This window comes from Aotus nancymaae, unplaced genomic scaffold (genome assembly GCF_030222135.1).
Source record: "Aotus nancymaae isolate 86718 unplaced genomic scaffold, 86718_ANA_hifiasm-v0.15.2.pri h1tg000046l, whole genome shotgun sequence".
In the NCBI taxonomy this organism is placed as follows: Eukaryota; Metazoa; Chordata; class Mammalia; order Primates; family Aotidae; genus Aotus; species Aotus nancymaae.
In genome coordinates this window covers 20,737,449-20,758,398 of record NW_026988460.1, presented here as the reverse complement: position 1 = coordinate 20,758,398, position 20,950 = coordinate 20,737,449, and the positions used below count along the sequence as shown (strand labels likewise).

General features: G+C 41.8%; 1 protein-coding gene across 1 annotated transcript in view; it reads left to right on the top strand.

Moving 5' to 3' along the window:
• LOC105731273 (ubiquitin-like modifier-activating enzyme ATG7) overlaps positions 1-20,950 on the top strand; it is a 144,335-nt gene that overhangs the window by 77,552 nt on the left and 45,833 nt on the right. The window contains 1 exon segment of the mRNA XM_064361979.1: positions 11,444-11,524. Within this exon segment, the coding sequence (XP_064218049.1) occupies positions 11,444-11,524 (81 nt within the window).

Here is a 20,950-nt window from a genome sequence, read left to right as displayed (position 1 = left end):
AAAATGTGACCCCCCGACACACACATACAAGGTGGCAATTTTTTTTTTTTGACATGCATGTGTTAATCTTCTCTACAGAGACATTTCACGTAGGACCCAAAAGACACGGTAATAACCATCTATCACAAAGAAGCTGACCTCCAGAGCCGACTTCTGCTATTTATGCTCTTGTATCTCATTTGAATCTTTCCCGAGTCTCCCTGCTGCTTCTGACCTTGAGATGTTCCCTCATCTCTGTTAGACTTCTCTCCAAGTTTAATGAGGAAACAGAGACCGGAGTGAGGAAATCAAAAGCCAATGATGATGTAGTTTTTAGGCACGGAGAGAGAAGGGCATGTCCATTCGGCTCCCAAGGAGGCACCGGCCTTACAATCTCCTTTACAGTCTTTATACTGAGAAGGGCCTTAATTAAATTTTCAGTCATGTCCCTGCACTGGTTTCCTTCTTTAAGTCCTTTATGTTAAATTACTGCAGTTGTAGTTTTCTCAGTGCTGAGGCCAGAGGGCAAAACAGTCTCTTTATAGAAGGGGCCCAGTGTCAAAATGCATGTGCCCATGTTTTTAAAGTACTATGGCAACTAATCCCTCTCGGTGTTATTTATCCACATTGAGCCACACAATCGTTTGTCGTTCACCAGCTCTTCTAGTTCTTTCTCCTCATTTTCAAATGTCTGAAGGATTATTTTGGTTGTTGGCCATCTCTTCATTTGGCCTTTTCAAAGACCGGAGAATAACGCAGCCATATATGGGAAAAACTGTGTGTGTGTGTGTGTGTGTGTGTGTGTGTGTGTGTGTGTACTTGCTTACATTATTTCAAGTTTCAAGCCTTTATTTTTAGCTACTTTCTAAAAAAGAAAGTGGAGAAAGAACTTCAGGGTTGTGTGGTCCCCATTTATAGGCTTTAAACAACTTTCTTTTCCCCCTAAGTGGAGTGAGTCCATTTATGCAACCCTGTTTTGATTAGGGGAACATCGTTTCCACAAAAACACTGGGCTGTGTTGCAATGCCCTGTTGAAAACTCAGCACTTCCTGCCTCCTCTTCCTGGCTCTTGAGAGACAAATGATTTCCTGTTGGAGAAGAACTTGGTAAACTCCTTTGTGTTCTTTGTATGCAAAGAATGACCAGTGAAGTTTACTGGGCTCATTTTTCTCAGTTTCCCAGAGGAGAAGTTTTATTAATTGGCCCCTGCGGAAGAAATGTAGTAGAAAAGTGATAGTCCTTGGAATGAAAATCACAAGGCCCCCCACCAGCAACTCATTGTGTAATTTGGAGAAAGTTCCTAACTTTTCCTGTGCTCTCTGGGTCTCTGCTCTCCTCTGTGTCAGAACTGGGAGGCCTGAGGATTACTTGTTTTCTCTCTGGGTCCACAGGCAGAATTTGGCCCATCCGAAGATTGGCCAACTGCCAAAAAAAGGCCTGATTAGGCCCTGCAATTCAATGAAATTCTGCCTGAGGACATCTCTTACTGAATTTGAAAACTGTAGAAAACCATTTCAGGTGAGAAAAGAGGCTTACGGGTTTGTTTTGGTTTTTTTTTTTTTTTAGTCTCTGGCCCAAAATATGGGGCATTAGATTCTGCAAGCAGGCAGCAGTAAATATGAGCTAATTTCTGTCTATAAATAGAATTTTTCAAAAAATCATTTTGTTGATGTGTGGAATACATATAGATGATCCCACGCATCATTAAGTGGTAATGTGATGAATGATCACAAAATGTACACAGTCTTATACCCAGCACACAGATCAGAACAAAATACTGTCAGGCATCTTCAATGCCCCCATCATGTCTCTTCTGATTATTAGTGCCTCCTTCCTACATAGAGGTGAGCACCTCTTGATTCTCAACACCATGGGAGATGTTTGATTTTGAACTTATGTAAATGAAATCATGTAGTGTATACTCTTTGAAATCTATTGTCTTTTGTAGATGGAACTTTTTCATTATAAATCTTTGCATAGTGGTGGTGTTCTTTCTGCTTCCCATCAACAGAGTTCTTTTATTCAAAAAAAAAAAAAAAGAAAAAAGAATGAAAGACTGATTTTTCCTGGCTCCTGGGCTGGTGGCTGAGCTCTGCAAGGCCACATCCTTTTTCTGGTTCTTTGGTGGGAGGCACAGTTCAGGAGTTATAGAATATACAGGCCACTCTCGATATCTCCAGGAAGTTGGTTTGCTGGCTCGCAAGAGATCCTGGATGTGACAGAAATTAACAGCCTATTGGCCTACTAATCCTTCAGCTTTACATCCTCACAGAATCATAACAAGGTGATAGGGCTGAGCACAGTGGCTCACACCTGCAATCTGAGCATTTTGGGAGGCTGAGGTGGGAGAATTGCTTGAGCCCAGGGGTTCAAGACCAGCCTGAATAACATAGGGAGACCCTGTCTCTACAAAAAATTAGCCTGGTGTGGTAGTACACACCTGTGGGAGTTTGGGGCTGCAGTGAGCCAGGATCACACTACTGTATTCCAGCCTGGGTAACAGATGGAGTCCCTGTCTCAAAAAAAAGGAATCAAGGTGATGCTACAACAGTTGTCCAAACACCAAGGTCATTGATGGAGCACTCCTGCTTTATCCCACTTATGGACCAAGCAGTTCATATCTTTTTGTCTTTAGGTGAATGAAGTCTTGGTTCTAAAGTACTGATTTAAAAAAAAAAAAAAAAAAAAGACTCTGAATGTGTATGCCATTCTTCTGAGTTTGGACTTGCCAACCCCAGGGTTTTCTCAGCCTCATGATTTTTTTCTTTTAGCTTCAGAAAAGTAATACAAAGCCAAAACTAGGGCAGGACCCTGGGAGGGACCTGGCCTGGGAAATCTCTAATTTAATTGCTGGGATCTCTAGCCATATCTCAGGCTATTTGGCCTTTTTACGCAGGCTGTGCCCCCCAAGTCCTCAGGCCTTTAGGTTTTGAAAAGATCTCTTTACTGTGTTCAGAAATACTTATCTCAGTGTGCTTCTAGGGATATGGACAGATGGGCTGCTGAGGAGGGAAACCTTACCAGATAAGCAATAAGAGCATGTTTCCTGAGATGTAGCCCAGGAAAAGTGCCTCCTTTCCCCTATGGTTTGATACCCTTCTGGTTGACAATGATGGATATAGCAGAAAAAAATGGGCAGGCCTCATGTTTCACTGTATCAGTTATAGTTTGTGACCTATTCATCTTATCTCCCTCCCTCCATCCAACCATCCCCTCAACAGGTAATCTATGCCAAGTGCCAAGCACTATGAAGTTCAGAAAAGTTAAGTAACTGGCACAAGATCACCCAGTGTTGAGTTCCATTTGTGTTTGGGGTAATCTAAGGTGTTATGTATCCCAAGCCATTTGGATGTAGTAGAGTCTGGGTCCAGTTGGGAGGCCTCTGAATACAAGGAAAGATCTGGGTGTAGGTCTAACAATGTCTGGGCTTCCTCTGTGAGGTCCTAAAAGAAGAGTCAAGATTTCCCTTTCCCTGGAGGATAAATTATAATGTCAGAGTTCAGAAGCATCTCAGATTGCATCTCTTTTCCCAAGAGGAGTCGGACCTAACTTTATAGGTTGAAGGATGTCACTTTGCCCCATGAGTTTTGCCCGCTGGATGAAGCTGTCCTGTTTAAGAGGTGCCTGTTTAGGAAGGCAGCCTGAGGCTTTGTGATCATACAGATCTGATTAGAACCCCAGCTTTGTATCTTAATTTCACATTCACTATCTAATTTTACAACACCATTTGAGGCAGCTCGTAGCATTTGTCCCTGTGTGACCATGGGCAGGTTACTTATCTTCTCTGAACCTCATGATTTATATCTGTAAAATAGGGATAATGTAATAAGCTCCTGAAATTCATGGACGATTAAGTCACATATACTAAGCATTAGCACAGGTCTGGGCACGTAAGAGACACTTGTAAATATTGGTTTCATCTTTCTCTTTCACTTTTAATTAAAATGGAAGCTTACCTATACTCCTTACAAGGAAATTATACTCTCATAAAGTTCTGAAAGCAGTGAGTGGAGAGGGAGTGGTTGGGAAGGTTTTCTCCATTCTGCAGTCTTTTACTAAGGATAACACTGCCTCACGTCCAGCTTAGTTCTTCGACCTCTTTGGGGACGCTAGTTTAATAGTGAGAGGTGGGCCAGTGGTGGGTGTAAGGTTTGAATGAAGCAACAGAGATTTAAATGAGGCAACTGAGGCCAGTTATTGGAATAAAGAAATTTAATCAGCTCCTGGGCGAGGTTAGGAAGAGAAACTGAAAGTGGCAGTTACTCAATTAGTGGGAGTTTATATGCCAAAGGGCGAGTTTCAGATAGACGTGTTAGTGGCATAAGCCGGGGGTTTGGTCCTGCTTCTGGGCAGGGCCTGAAGTTGTAAACAGGGCTTCTGATTACCCAAACATTAGCCGCTGCTGCGAAGATGATCAGAAGGGTGGCTCAGCGTCCCGGGCCATCCCACCGAACACCTGAGACTACGAGAGGGTGCAGGAATGTGGGGACATCTCCCTCAGATTCCTGGCCCTGAGAGACCCCTTACGGGGAGAAGACAAGAGTGCAGGGACGCCTCCACTGCACTCAGGTCCTCGGAACGAGGCCGGGGCCCCAGGCCCGTGGCCAAAGAGGGGAGGGGGAGTCCCTGATGCGGCCACGTTTACGAGCAGGGAGTCCACAGAGCAGCCAGCGGGAAAAGTTATAGGCAACAGAATTCTTACCTCGAGGCGAGAGGCTCCCCTGTTTGGCTTTGAGTGCAGGAGTCAGTTTCCCCCAGGAGGGGAGGGGTCTTAAAACTCCTCCAGGGTTTCGGCACCACTTCTAAGGTTTGAATGAAGGAACTGAGATTTAAATGAGGCAACTGAGGCCAGTTATTGGAATAAAGAAATTTAATCAGCTCCTGGGCGAGGTTCTACAGTCTGACAGGAGGGGCCGGAGAAGTCGCGCTTCTCTTCTTGGGGCGTGGGGTTTTATAGGGAGTGGAGGTAGTTGATTGACTGCGGGAAAACAAAGAGGAGGTAATTTCATTGGATATGAAGGGACTGGGCATGGACGAGGGGCTGGTCGAGGATGTATGGGGCAAGCTTGCCATAGGCAGGTCTTTGGCAGGCTTTTTTAAAATTTCGGTGGGTGCAGGGCTGAGATTGGAATGCGGAAACGGGTACGGGGAGCCCGCGTGGAGAGGGCAAATGCTGAGTAATGTGCTCAGAATGGTGACGTAGTTTTCAGGCGCAGAGAGAGAGGGGCGTGTCCACTTGGCTCCCAGCGAGGCAGCCAGCCTTACAGTGGGAGCTGAAGCTCTTAGCTGAAACAAAGACCATTGTGGTGTGGTTAGGGTTTTGCAATTGCTAAACTTTCCATTTTGGCATTGAACTTGATTAAAACTCTTTTCAACATCCAAGATTGATCTGCAGTTTGGAGCTAGTTTTTATTTATGCAAACTCCAAGCTTTAGAAATATTGCCAGGCCTGCTGGAAGCTAGTGTGAAGTTAAAGCAGCAGGTTCCAGTTGTGGCTGCAACTGTGCCTTCTCAGAATGGCTGTTTGTTTCTGGGCATTGGATCTTAGCCTCCCATCGAGTCTTGGCTCTGAAGCTGATTTTACTCAGCTTAGGTGTAAACACCACCAGGGGTGGGTGGTTCAGAAAGAAAGAGACCCCATTTCTATTCCTAATCTATTTATTTTGCAGCCAACTGGGCATAATTGACTAAAGATAATTGAATCCACCTGATAGGTGTTAAGCCATCTAGACATTGAGTTTTGGTTTGGGAGTATTTTTTTTTTAATATTAAATTCCTCTAGCCTCTTTCTTCCTGTCTACCTCTTTGCTTTTCAGCTTTATTCTTCAGGCTTTAGAGCTAAAAAGAACAAAATTCAGATTCCTGGCTTTGCCACTTGGTAGCTGTGGACACTTGGGCAAGCCATGTCACTTCCCTGAGCCTCCTATTTCCCTATTTAGAGAGTGGAGGAAGGCCACAGGTTGGTAGTGAGGCCAAAATGAGATGCAATCTATGAAAACACCCAGGAGCCCTAAACACAGGCATGGAATTCGGTAAATTTTAGTGTTTCCTCTATTCGTATCACTTTCCACATTATTCCAGACATGCCTTCCTGTCTGGCTTCTAAGGTTCGGAGGGAGCAGTTGTTTATTTGAAAGGGAATGGGGAGAGGAGTAAGTGCTTTAGCGGTGGTGGGGCAGCGGGGAGAACATAGAAAAGGCGGAAACAATGGCTGGGAAAGGTGCTCAGGGAGTTTGAGGAAGGGAAAAGCCAATTTACCTGTGAGACAGCGAGTAGAAGGGGCATAGCAGAGAAGGCAGAAATGCAGAGGCCACTGGACATGTTTGGACCTTCAAACCAGGGGCACTGGGAGGCCATTGAACGCTAAGGTGTGATATTATTAGATTTTGCTGCTGCATGGAGAATACACTGGAGGTGATACAAGTGGCTCTGGGAATAGAATTTGAGTCCTTTCATCTTAAATCAGAAGACAGCCTAATCCACGGATTCCCATACCTGGCCTTCCATCAAAATCACCTGAGGAGCCATTTCAAAATATGCATTTTCCAGCCCATCCTAGAGCCACTGAGTGAAAACCTCCAAGGACTAGGCATTTGAGAACCACTGCTTCAGTCCATGAAGAAAAGGCTTCTTGATGGCATCACCTGGGACAAAGTACTTAAGTCCTCAAGGTAGCACAGATCAAATCTTGCTCTTTGAATTTTGTGCTTCCACCAACACTAGCTGTGTTTCTAAAAGGACCCTTGACACCTTGTCCCCAGTGCACACCTCCAGCCCCAACAGGTGTTCCTGCCTGAGCGCCTTTGGAAACTAATTAGACATGCACAGGTGTGCCTAATGAATTCCTGCCGGACCACACGCCATCCAGCTGGGAACAGCCCAGGACCAAGGCCAAACAACCATATATAAAGGCCCTATTCTGATGCTTTTTGAATCCTGTCGGCCATGTTTTCATTCCCCACGGTTAGGACAGTGTGTCCTGTCTCCTAAGACCAAGCTTAGCTACAACCTGTTGCCCCATATCTGACAACAGACTTCCACTCAAAGCACTTGGCTCTTTTTGGCTTGGGGGTAATGAGTGGGACTGGAGGCAAGTAACCACAGGTAATTGGGCTTCTTCTAGGCTCTGTAATTTCTGGGTGGTTTTTTTAATATTCCGGGGGCGGCAAAGATACAAATATTGTAGAGCTAATTTAGGCATATAATTTTTGTTCTAGAAGTTTCTACAGAACACTAATATTGGTGATTATTTTGCAGGGAGAGGGATTGGAGGTAATAGGGACTTAGGGTCTTCATTTTGTACGTCTCTGCACTGTTTTGAAACATTAAGGTTATAAACCATTTTTTAAAATCACCCTTTTCAAGATATAACTTAAATATAGTAAAATAAACCCATTTTAATATGATTTGACAAGTGTATACACTCACGTAACTACCACCTCCACAAATGAGATACAGAATTTTTCTGTCACCCCAAAAATATCCCTTGTGCCTTCTCCCAGTTCATATCCCCACCCTCAGCCCCAGGCAACCAGCAATCCAATTTCTGTATGGGCCATTTTTATTTTTTCTGTATATTTTTCTGTACTAAGGGGAAAAAATGTAGTGGAAATGTTAAAAATACTCAGAGGGAGGCCAGGTTTGGCCACCCTGAGGAATCCCTCTTACTAGCTGCAAAGTTGGTACGTTAGGGGCATGTATGTGTAAGGGGCAGTGCAAAATTGGTAAGGGGCAGGTGTGTGTGTGTGTGTGTGTGTGTAAGTGGCAGTGTTTTCAAGAGAGGAGAAGGAGAAAACTATTCAGGGGAGGCTGTTTAAAAGAAAGTTAAATATTTAGATAATTTTAAAAAAAAATGGAAGTAATTATGTCATGGGAGTGTGGATTGTTTGCTCATTTGTTTTCTGTCATGTGCTTATCGTTTTTATTACAAGAAGAGTTAACTTTTTAAAAAAAAAAAAGCTGTTTAATGCTTACCTGACTATAGGAGAAACTGACTATAAATATGAGTAGAACAAAAGTTGAGAGTAAGCTGTGTGTGACTTACTCTATTACTAACTCAAAAGGTAGAGAATTTGCTTTGAGCAAGAGACCTTAGTTCCCTGTGTGGATGGAAAAATACCTTTGATGTCACTTTATAAAGCCTTTTAATTTAATTTAAATGTTAATTTAACTTGGGCAAAATTAGGTGATGTGGTGGTGCTATTTTTAGAAAATGCACCAAGAATTGGAGGCTTGCTAAGTGCTTCCATCCGTTTTCTGACAGCTAACAGGTGATGCTGAGTGGTCCAGAGCAAACCACAGGAAGGTGTAACTAAGGTTAGTAACAAAGTATCCTGTTTCCCTCGCTTGCCTGATGGGAACCACCTGGGGGTCTTATTAAACCTGCAATTTCTCTGGCCTTTCTCGAGACCTTTTTTTTTTTTTTTTTTTTTTTTTTTGAGATGGAGTTTCGCTCTTGTTACCCAGGCTGGAGTGCAATGGCGCGATCTCGGCTCACCGCAACCTCCGTCTCCTGGGTTCAAGCAATTCTTCTGCCTCAGCCTCTCGAGTAGCTGGGATTACAGGCACATGCCACCATACCCAGCTAATTTTGAATCAAGTTCCTGGGCGGCTTCTGATGAAGCAAGTTTAGAAAAGCAATGAGTGAAGGCATTTGCTTTATAGACTTTGCATACTTCTAAGTAGGAAGGTCATAGTGAACTTTTCTCCACCCAAGCAAAGGACAAATCTTTAACTTTTTTGATTGGGAGTTGGGGCCTGGCCTCTCTCAATACATACGTATATATTTATTAGGACTTTTGCATAAGGTACTTGGATTTTAGATTGCTCTGGGATTTCTAGGCATCTGTAAGTATGATGGTAATTTTAAGTATCAACCTCTGTTCTTTAACTTTCTTTTTTTTTTTTTTTGAGATGGAGTTTTGCTCTCGTTCTCCGCCTCCTGGGTTCAGGCAATTCTCCTGCCTCAGCCTCCTGAGTAGCTGGGATTATAGGCACGCGCCACCATGCCCAGCTAATTTTTTGTATTTTTAGTAGAGACGGGGTTTCACCATGTTTACCAAGATGGTCTCGATCTCTTGACCTCGTGATCTACCCGCCTCGGTCTCCCAAAGTGCTGAGATTACAGGCGTGAGCCACCAAACCCGGCCTGTTCTTTAACTTTCATGCAGTTTTTATAAGGCTGTGGGAATGCAATGCAGAGCATATTGTGGAACTCAGTTCATTTGTAATACTAGGGATTTAAAGCACTGATTGTAAGGCTGGTTGCATCGCAGAGACCTCGGACACGCCCCCTCCCCTCGCGAGGACCTCGGACACGCCCCCCTCCCTCATCGGGCACTCGGACACGCCCCCCACCCTCGCCGGGCACTCGGACACACCCCCTACCCTCGCCAGGCACTCAGACACGCCTCCTTCCCTTGCCGGGAGCTCGTACACACCTCCCCGAGGTGTGGAAACAGGAAGAAAAGCCCCGAGGGACCTACCTGATAGCATTTTGTCCCATCCAGGCCCCACTCCCTGCTTACCATTTTGTCCCATCCAGGCCCCACTCCGTGTCTGCCATTTTGTCTACTTGCTTACCATTTTGTCCTATCTGGGCCCCACTCCCTGCCTACCATTTTGTCCTATGTGGGCCCCACTCCCTGCCATTTTGTTCCATCCGGGCCCCACTCCCCACCATTTTGTCTCACTCACCTTGGGCACAGCCAATCAAACGCCTCCACTCCCTATAAAACCCGTGGCTGAGAGGAGTCCCTGCGACTTCTCCGGCCCCTCCTGTCGGACCACAGAACCTCACTCGGGAGCCTGAATAAATTCCCTTGCATTGGATTATTTTCGTGCTGGCCTCAGTTTCTTCATCTTATACTCGGAGAACAGACCTTACACTGCTGATGGGGAAGGGCTTCAAATTGCCTGGTAATATGAATGGTGGCAAGTTAAGAGTTTTTCTTGTGGTTTGTGTGGGACCTGTTTTCTCTGAATAGTCCAGATTTGAATAATTTTGTAGGCTTTGGGTTGTTTGTTTATTCATTTCATAATTTATTGTGTTAGGAAGATATCACTGTGCTATGAGTAAATACAAGTAGTTCATCCTGTGTCTTGTCCTTTAAGCAAGAAAGATAAAAAGATTTTTTAAAGTAATTGTAGTACTCAAACTGATCCTAAAATTCATGTGGAAATGCAAGGGACCCAGAATAGCCAAAACAATCCTGGAAATGAAGAACAAAGTTGGAGGACTCATACTTTCCCATTTCAAACTTACTGTAATCAAGACAGTTAAGTGCTCGCATAGGAATAGATACATAGATATGGAAAGAATTGAGAGTCCAAAAATAAACCCTTATCATTTATGGCAAGCCAGTACAGTTCAATTGTGAAAGAATACTGTTTTCAACAAATAGTATGGAGACAACAGGATTGCACATGCAAAGAAATGAATTTAGACCCTTATCTCACACCATATTCAAAAATTAATTCAAAATAGATCATAGACCTAAATGTAAGAGCTAAAAATAAAAATTCCTAGAAGAAAACAGCATAAATTTCTATGACCTTGGGTTAGACAATGGTTTCTTATAGAAATGCCAAAAGACCAAGCAATGTAAGAAAAACAAATTGGCAGTTCCTCAAAATGTTAAACAGTTAATCATATGACCCAATAATTCTCCTAGGTATGTTCCCAAGAGAAAAGTCCTATGGAGACTTTAGACATTTTATCATTCATATTTTTATGATACAGAACAGCTTAAAACTTCTCTTTGGTGTAAGTATAGTCTATAGAGCCATAATGTTCTGAATAAATTATTGCAGTCATAGCTTGTGAAACCTGAGTATAGCTGATACTCTGGAAGTGTAACTCAAGTTGTAGTCCAGAAATTCATGCTCAAGGTGGTGCTGTTTCCCCATAAATCTGATGATGTTTTACATTTTATCTCTATTTCAAATCAAGCAAATAACTGAATATATATATATATATATATATATATATATATGTTTAGGGCCATTTCTGCCTTCCACAGTCCCCAAGTCATCTTCCCTTGTGAGACCCCACCCAAAAACATTTCATAGAAATGTGTATTTATCCCATATTCACTAGAACACATATGGGAGCTAAGAGTTGAGTATACCAGTGGACCTGTTACATTTCGGAAGACATTTGTTAAAACAATACTTTAGATATTACAGCTTGCTTTTTGTATTTTAGAGTCAGTTTGTTTTTGGGTCAGAAATATTTGAAAAGCTTGTAAGCCCTGGCTCCTAATGGAGTAAAGGACCTAATAGAACTCTTCTGCAAACATTACATTACAAGGGAAAATACTCATTTCAAACTTACTTTTGCTCATAATCTCTATCTGGACTGCCATATTAATCATTTCCTACTTGTCAGAAACTAGACGTGCATTTTGTAGATAGGTCATTGTGTGTTTGATGTGAATTTTGTTTTGTTTTGTTTTGTTTTTAGATCCGGGGATTTCTTTCACGGTTTGATAATGTCATTCCCGTCAGCCTGGCATTTGACAAATGTACAGCTTGTTCTTCCAAAGTAAGTCATTTTGCATTGGAGGGACTTGTTTTTAAAAGTGAGCAAATCAGCATTTGACCACAGCCTCACCAGCTACAGCAATTGAAACCAACTAAGGGCTTTTTGTGGGGGAAGGGTGGGGTCTAAACACTCAGAAAGGACTTTGTTTTCATGGATCTGTATTCATTCTCACAGTGGTTTAAAACCAGCTTGAGAAAATGTATAGTGTAGGGAGACCGATTTGAATATTTTAACTCTGTATCAGTACTTGTGTCATGCTAATTTTGTCTTGAACTTGAACTTTGCTGTTCTTTGTTGCTCTCCAGAGGGTTCCCTCCTAGCGGGGACCCTCACAGAGCAATTTTTTAAATCGTACTCTGAGGGTGAGGCAGCCTTGGCTATGAGTCTCCCACAGATCCACATAATTACAAAGAAAAGTAAACAGAGATTAGGGGCCTGGATGGGGAGCCACTTAAGGGGCCCCTTTAGCTTTGATCTTTCCAGAAGCTCTAAAAATAGACCTGGTATGTTAGCCATAGTAATGGGAAATGGCTGATATATCTCAAAACTATAGTGATGGCATTCTATGTTTTAATAGGTTTTCAGATGCCATCTGAGTGAATTTTACATGTTACACTGTATGTGATATCTGATTTCCTTTCAAGTGTCCCTTTCAGGCTTCTAATGCCCAGTGACTTGACCTGTGCTCTTAAGGCTCATGATTGCTGATAAGTAAAGATTTTCATGTTGAAGTGCTATGCAAAATAATGTTGGTAGTCACCAATCCCCAACTGTGGCTTCTCAGATATAATTTAGGACTGTTTTTCTGTGTAGCCTTCATCTGTCTGCCACTGTGGAAGAAATAGAATTCTAGGGACGTTTTTCTCTATTCTGAGTTGACAAGCTTTCTTTGAAAACTGTACTTGGGTTATATTTTATGGGAAGCATGATCCTGACCAGTTTCTTTGAAAATTGGATGTAAAATTGACAAGCAGTATTGATAAATTTGGTTACATTTAGATGCTCAAAAATTTAGACTAATTATTTTCTTTTTGCCTCCAAAGTAAACTGTGCCCATTTTATCATTATGCATCCCAAATGCCTGTGTTGACATTTTAAGCTTACCCTTTGTCTGTAGTTACCCAGGAGCTCTTTCTTTCTGTAGTTTCCTTTAAGGTGTATGTGCTCAAGCCAGGGCCTCAAGGATGTCTGTGTGCACCTCCATCTTCAGAAATGCAAGTTTTAGGATTGTATACTACATCTTTAGTGGAGCAATTTTTTTTCCCCCTTTGAATGGTTGAACTAACTGGTCTCAAAATAACTTGGCATTATTAATTTTCATACTGAAATCATTTGGGACAGGTGCCAGAAGGTTTTCTGTGGCTTTATGTTGGTCTGCTAGTCAATGAACTAAAGATAATTGGGTTCTCTAAGTGAAATGCAAACACTCGTTCTTTTTTGTTCTCTTTCTAATTAAATTAGCCTTTGAGATACTGTTTATAAAAGAATCACAAGCATACCAACTAACTGGGTGTTTCTTATATACTTTAAAAGAGAATAGCTTGGCATTTTTCTTTCACGCTTATCTTACGCTTTAAATTAAATATAGGTATCACTTTTTTGTTACAAAAATTATTTCCTCTTGGTGGTCATTCTGAGAGTCCTGCTTTACATAAACATGCTGGACGATTTAATACAAACTGACTTGGATTTTAACAGCTGTGCTATTCCCATAGCGATCACTTTTCATGTGGTCTGGGTATTAAATTTCTTTTGTGCTGGAAAGGTTGCTTCATTGGTGCATGTATTTCTTTACATTAGAAATGCAACATTTACTTACTTGGCTACCTTCTTTATTCGCTTAGGAGATTGTCATTCTCTATTATCTGCAAACCCAACATTAATAACTTTGAAATGACAAATCCAATTACCTTTTCATCTTTGTGTATGTGAATTTTTTCTTAATGTATACTTAATATTTTATACAGAGTCATGTCATAGTTACTGTTTTAAAAGATTCTTTGGGACTAAAAATGACTTTTAAAAATTTCTCCTTTGACATTCATGAATAAGTTTTTCCTTTGGTAGTTTTCAGTATGTTTTCTTCCCCCCCACCCTCCAGAGACAGATTGGGGAAGTAGAATAAGCTCTGCTGAGTCATAAGGCACTTGTTCATTACCTTACTCATTAAAAACAAAAAAAGCAATATGTATATTGCTCTTACATCTCGCTCTCTGTGTATATATGTGTGTGTGGACTTTTTTTATGTAGCCTGAAGTCGGGAAGAATACAGTGCTTTGCTTCTAATGCAGGAAAGTCAGAATATTTACCCACAAATCATTTCTTGCCCTATATGATCTTAGGTTGGCACATGATGGGTGAATTGTTCCATCTTAGAGGAAAAATATTGAAGAATTGTGTGAGAGGTGGGTGGTGAGGAGTCAATTTCATTCCAGTTTCTACTGATTGTCTTGTAGAACTTTCTAAACAGATGGTATTTGTCAGTGAAATTTCAAAAGACCTTTTTTGAAGTTTATATGAGTTGCTTTTTACTTCTGCAAGGACTTCCAAGCTAACTAGAGTATTATGGCATTACTACCAGAGGGAAAAGTGTAATTTTAAAATCAATATTCCTGAATTTTAATATCAGTATTCCTGAAAGAATTTCTCATAGCGCATTAAGTTACTTTGTTATTGTTAGCCTTTCACATAAATATTTTTTGGCAGTAGAGTATTTTTGGGTGACTTTCTATTTGATATAATTTTAAGCGGAGCTCCTGTATACGCTTTAACCACATTCACCCATTGGTAATGTCTTGCTCCATGTATATGTGTTCTCCTCCTCCAATCCCTCCTTCTTCCCTTCCCCGACCCCGATATTTTTCTTGAAATTTTTAGAGTACGTTGGGGACATTGTGATCCTTTACAACTCTTGAATGCTTCAATGTAAATCCCAAAGAACAAAGACATTCTCTTACCTAAACACAATACCCTTATCAAATTCAAGCAGTTTAATGTTTGCACAATACTATTTTCTAATCCCCAGGCTGCATATTCAGTGTTGTTATTTGTGCCAGTTAATGTTCATTATAGGTTTTTCCTCCCAGACCAGGGTCCAGTTGAGGATCAAACATTGCATTTAGTTGTCATGTCTCTCTGGCTTCCTTCAATCTGGAAAAGTTACTTCATCTTTCTTTGTCTTTCTTAACTTCGATGTTTTGATATTTTGCCAGTTATTTTTGTAGAATTCCCTGCAATGTGGATTTGTCTGACATTTCCTTATGATTCAATTGAGGTTATGAATTTTTGGTGGGAATACCAAAGAAGTGATGCTGTCTCCTCACGTCAGGAGTTATGTAATATATTATATCCCTTTTGGTGGTGCTACTTATCTCCTTTCCATATTTGTAATTGCTTTTTCCAACAGTGAGAAACCTGTGATCTCAGCTCACTGCAACCTCTGCCTCCAAGGTTCAAGCGATTTTCCTGCCTCAGCCTCCCAAGGAGCTGGGATTACAGGTGACCACCACCACACTTGGCTAATTTTTTAGGGTTTCACTCTGTTAATCAGGTGGGTCTTGAACTGCTGACCTCGTGATCCACCCATCTCAGCCTCCCCAAGTGCTGGGATTATAGGAGTGAGCCACCACACTCAGCCCTGTCCTAGATATATCTACTCACTTACTGAAGTCTAAAATACACAGAAAGTAGTTTAAAAGTTGCTAGCCCATGCTACTATGGAAAATAAACCTAGAACCTACAGTTCCTATTTGTGCACAGTTCTTTTTTACTAGGTAAAACTTACGTATGTTGAAATGCATGAATCTTAAAACAACTCTTAAGTTTTAACAACTGTATACACCCATCATCAAGATGTTAGAGTTTTACCCATCAAGATATTAGAGTTTTACCATCACTGCAGAAAGTTCCCAGGTACCCTTTCCCAGGCAATTCTTGGGGAGGGGGAAGTATGTTGAGTATTATGACTATTCCTTAGCTATAAGAAGTAAAGCTAGGCACCTTCAGGTGTTGTATGGAATAATAGCCTTGTTTCTGGGACCCAGAAGTTGACCAAAACCTTTTTGCAGACCTGCAGAGTCAGGAGCAGGTCTGTGCCAGCGGAGACTGTATGCAGAGTATTCTTGCTGTTGTTGCACAATTCTGTTACTCACAACCTTTGTGATAGTGCAGGAACAGCCTGTTATGGAAGAGTCAGGCTCCAAACTTGGTTTGCATAGCATCTGGGACCTGTGCAGATGTAGCAAGATGTGCCCAGAAACCTGATCTTGAGATTTTAATTAGTGATTAGCAACCCTAATATACTCATTGTGGCGTTGACTATACAATAGGCTCTTCTGTTGATGGGTTATGATTAAACTCCTCAGAGTGACTTGCTATTAGTTTTTTGTGTGTATCTAGGCATATGTCCTGAGGAGTGATAGGGGGAGGGTTGGGTAGGAATAATAAATGCCAGCTGGTGACATCAGATGGTGAATCGTACTTTCTTTTGGCCTTTTTCATAGCCAGCCTGCCTATTTATTTTTTGATATTATATAATCCTACCTTTCTTCTATCATATTTTCTTGTGAAGAAGAATGAAAATCCAGTCACGGTGGCTCATGCCTACAATCCCAGCACTTTGGGGAGCTGAGGTGGGCAGATTGCCTGAGGCTAAGAGTTTGAGACCAGCCTGGGCAACATGGCGAAATCCTGCCTCTACAAATAATACAAAAACTGGCCAGGCGTGGTGGCACGTGGCTGTAGTGAGAGGGCTGAGGTGAGAGGATCCATTGAACCCATGAGGTTGAGACTGCAGTGAGCCATGATCATGCCACAGCACTCTAGCCTGGGTGACAGAGCAAGACCCTGTCATGCCCGTGCCCCCAACTCCCCACCGAAAAAGAGAAGCATGAAATACCAAAAGTAAACTTAGCTACTTAAACTTTAAAAGAAACCTCTGTCCCAAAGCAGCTTGTCACCTAAGGGTTTTGCAAATGCACCACCTTGAAATGTGCAAATCATAGATTTGGAAGGAAGGGTTAAATTTTTACCATGTGTCTATTGGCAGATGTTCATTTAATTCAACTGACATTTGAGTCCCTGCTGTGTGCCAGAGATACAAAGATAATTAAAATAGCCACTGTCCTCAAGGAACACTGTCTAGAGGGTGAGACAGACTTACAAGCCAATAATGATCTGTTCCGTTGTGAAATGCCCTACAGCAAGGTCTGTGCCCTTGTTACAGCATCCCAATACCAATTAATTTGTAAATGGAGATGACCAGGGGAAGGCCTTGCAGAGGATGGCTTCTGAGTTGATGTGAAAGGTCAAATAGGAGTTTCTAGAAACACCTGGGAGAGAGAACACGAGGAATTCAGGCAGTGGGGGATTGCATGTATAACAGCCAGAGACAGCAAAACATGGCACAGTTATGAAGTTGTTAAGTACAGCAGTTATGGCTGAACCTGGGATACCCAATTTCCTACAAATCATCCTCTTGTCTTTGTGAGTGCCATTTCAATTTTGGCCATCCTTAGAGCTGGAATCTGGTAGATGTTGTCTAATACTTGAAGCTGCTGTTTTGAATTTTACAATTCCGTGTAAAACTCTTGCTCACCTAGCACCGAGCCTTTAGGGGGTTTCCTAGCCTAAGGAATCCGGCAGCTGCAATAGGGTGGTGTGGAGGGCAGGAAGTCAGGGGATTTCCAAGGTCTCGCTGGCCTGCCAAGTGACCACAAGCAAGGTGCTCCCCCGCTCTGCTTGCTTCCATTTCTTTTCTTCAGTGAATCAGTTGGATGAGATAGGTTCTGGCTTTCTACTGATACTTAATTAGCTTTTATTTTTTATATTTCCTTTATTTTACAAGCAATGCATTTTTAATTGCAGAAAATGTATTTAAGAAGAAAGAAAATATGATCCAGCTATTTAGATCACTGTTAATTGATCTTAACACTTGATGACTTAAATATATATATATATATATATGTAGGTATACATAGACATCTTTTTTCCCTGAACATTCCTACTATAAGGGATTTATGGTGCTGTATTGAGGATAATCCCTGCTTCTCAGATTTGATAGGGTTTTAAATCTCAATCATTTACAAGGACTGGTCAGAGCCCAATCGGAAGAGCTCTCTGCAGCCTGTATCAGGAGTCTTTGCATACAGCTTCTCAGTGGCAAATATTACTCAAAACTGGGCTGCAGCCAGATTTTCCTTCTCCTTTCCAAAAGGGATATAAATCTCTGATCTGGAAAATGATGGGTAACCCCCAGGTTCTCTTTTCCTGTCTCATTTACCCAGCAAGGCCTCAAATCATCTATTTTAATGTATAATGGATTCCATATGTACGGTTGTGTGGTGTAAACTGTATCCCACATCTTGTCCTTAGCAACTAGTGTTTCTCCAATCTCCAGAACTGCTTGGTTCCCAAAAAAAGACTATCCAGCCAGAGCTGGTGAGGAGTATTTAGCTACAAGCCTTAACCTCAGAACTCTTGACTCTTTGCTGCCTTGAAAAGCCTTGACCATTTCTCCCTTTGCTTCTATTTCCTCATCCATAGAGTGGGGAAAATATTTTCTGTTTCCCAGGGAAATTGCAATGGCTGACATGTATCCAGTTCCCTGTGGCCAAGTACCAAGGCCTTTGCCCACTCCTGGGACTGGTGTTGACATCAGAAATAAGCAAACAAAGACCCCCGTGATTACATTAGGTCTGCTGAGTTACTTGCAGCTTTTTCTGGCTCACTGTTCACACACAGGTATAATGGGAGGGATTGAATCAGGGATTTGAAGGCCAAGGCTGCCCTGCAGAAACCTTTCATTTGTGTCTCTTGACAATGATGGCTAAAACCTTTTCCATGATTCCAGAGAATGCAGCCTTGCTCGTTACTTTTGACCGGTGGTTTTCAAGACCACCTAATTAGTAGTTAGAGCTTGTGATGCTTACTCCTTTCCCTGTCACCTGTGGTCACAAAGACACATCTGGTTTTCCCAGACACATGTTTTTCTTATAGGATTCTTTTTACCATTCAGACAAGAAAGTTTAGGGCTTTATTCACCTTAGATGGTTCCATTGGCAGCCTGGCCCAAGCAGAGTCTTCAGGGTATTGAAAAATTGGGTTCCTTTTAGTTTGGAATTAATCTAATTCACTTCTAGTCTTATCCCCAAGCACGTTCTTAAATTTTTTGAGGCTATGCATGGTGTCTCACGCCTATAACCCAGCTCTTTGGGAGGCCAAGGTGGGCGGATCACGAGGTCAGGAGATTGAGACCATCCTGGCCAACATGGTGAAACCCCGTCGCTACTAAAAATACAAAAAAATTAGCTGGGCACAGTGGCACATGCCTGTAGTCCCAGCTGCTCAGGAGGCTGAGGCAGGAGAATTGCTTGAACCCAGGAGGCAGAGATTTCTGTGAGCCGAGATCGCACCACTGCACTACAGCTCTGGGTGATGGTGCAAGACTGTCTCAAAAAAAAAAATTTTTTTTTGAGTCATGGATTGTGTTCAGACTGATTAAAGCAGTCACCGCTGTTCCCCTTAAAAATGCAAAGCCACACACAGTTTTACAGACAATTTCAGAGGCTTCATAAAGTCCCTGAAATGTGCCTGTGGATCCTAGTAAAGCACCATTGCTCTCTGAGTGTTTCTTTGGTACCATTCCCAAGCTCTCCTAGATGAGACACTAGTATGTGAGAGTTGCAACCAGTCCCACCATGGCTGGCCTTATGGCTTTGGGAACTCACCATCTCTCTGGGAACTAATTTTCCTCAACTGTAGTAAAGGGAGATGCAGGAGCTCATTTACCACTAAGTTTTATTTTGTGTCTCTGAGATTGTGTAGCCTCTTGATCAACTATTGTATTTCTTTATAAGACCCAGCTATATCCAGCTGGGTTATGGAGGACAGTACTAACTCTGCTCAGAGTTCAAAGGTTAGTTCTCTCTCTGCTAGTAAGGGGCATTGACTTGACTCCTAATGGGCAGAGGTCCCCAAGTAGCCACTGTTGATGTTCCTTCTTTTTTTTTTCTTAATTTATATAGTACATTCATCTTCATCCTCTTGCCTATACCCTCAATAACTTGGTAAGATAGGGAGGGAGGAACATGGAGTTGTAACTGCTACCCAGCTGTTGAAACAAGTGAGCCATCACCTGGAACTGGGAAAGCTTTTATGGACATATATGCTCTTACACACACAGGCTGTATATGATATATATCCCTATTTAAATAGATTATTTTAAATACCGAAATAAAGACCAGGCATGGTAGCTCATGCCTGAAATACCAGTACTTTGGGAGGCCTAGGTGGGTGGATCACCTGAGGTCAGGAGTTTGAGACTAGCCTGGCCAACATGGTGAAATGCTGCCTCTAATAAAAATACAAAAATTAGCTGGGTTTGGTGGCAGGTGCCCACAATCCCAGCTACTCAGGAGGCTGAGGCAGGAGAATCATTTGAACACAGGAGGCAGAGGTTGCAGTGAGCCAAGATTGCACCACTGCACTCCAGCCTGGGTGACAAGAATGAGACTGTATCTAAATAAATCAATAGATAAATACCTATATATATATATATATATATATTTTTTTTTTTTACGTGAATTTTAATGACCACTGCCATCTCATTCAATTCAACAATTTCATGATATATTTTTAAATAATACAAAAGTGAATAAAATAGCCTCTGAAGTTTCTGATATCCTTCTGGGCAAGATAGTAAAGTAATATACTACATGATTATATCATTCAGCTATATGAAATTATTAGAACGTTTTTACTCAGGAAATGTTCCCGGCTTGGAGATAGGAACTGATTATGTTGTGAATGGTGAGAAAATTTAATGAATGATTCAGTTAATAAATAAATGAACAGCAAAATGGGAGAAAAAGATGGCTTGTACTCTCTAGGAGCTCACAGTCTGGTAGGATGCTGAGGCACAGTAGCAGAATGCCCTTTGCCTATTAGTTTGGAGGTATAACTTGTCATTACACTGTAAGTGGTAGAATTATTGAATGTTACACTGTCATGTTCTGAATATATATTCAGCTAAGCTTCTTTCCAGCTTTTACTGTTTCTTTTGCTTTAGTTGATGTGTTCAGTGATTGTTGTTTTATTAGAAGATCATTTCCAGAGTGTATTAAAACAAGCCTTTGAGATTCATCAAGGATCACTTAATATTTTATGAAAGGATGCATTATCACAATGAACTCTTTGAAAGTTTTTGCTTGCTCTCCTGCAGGATTTTTAAATGTCCCCATTTTATTTTTCTAAAGGGCCTTCTTGCTCAAGTATTTCTGAAAGTACTTATCATTGTAGCCTTTTTGCCATAGAATATGTGAAAGAGGCTGGGCGTGGTGGCTCAGGCCTGTAATCCCAGCACTTTGGGAGGCTGAGGTGGGCAGATCACCTGAGGTGAGGAGTTTGAGACCAGCCTGGCCAACATGG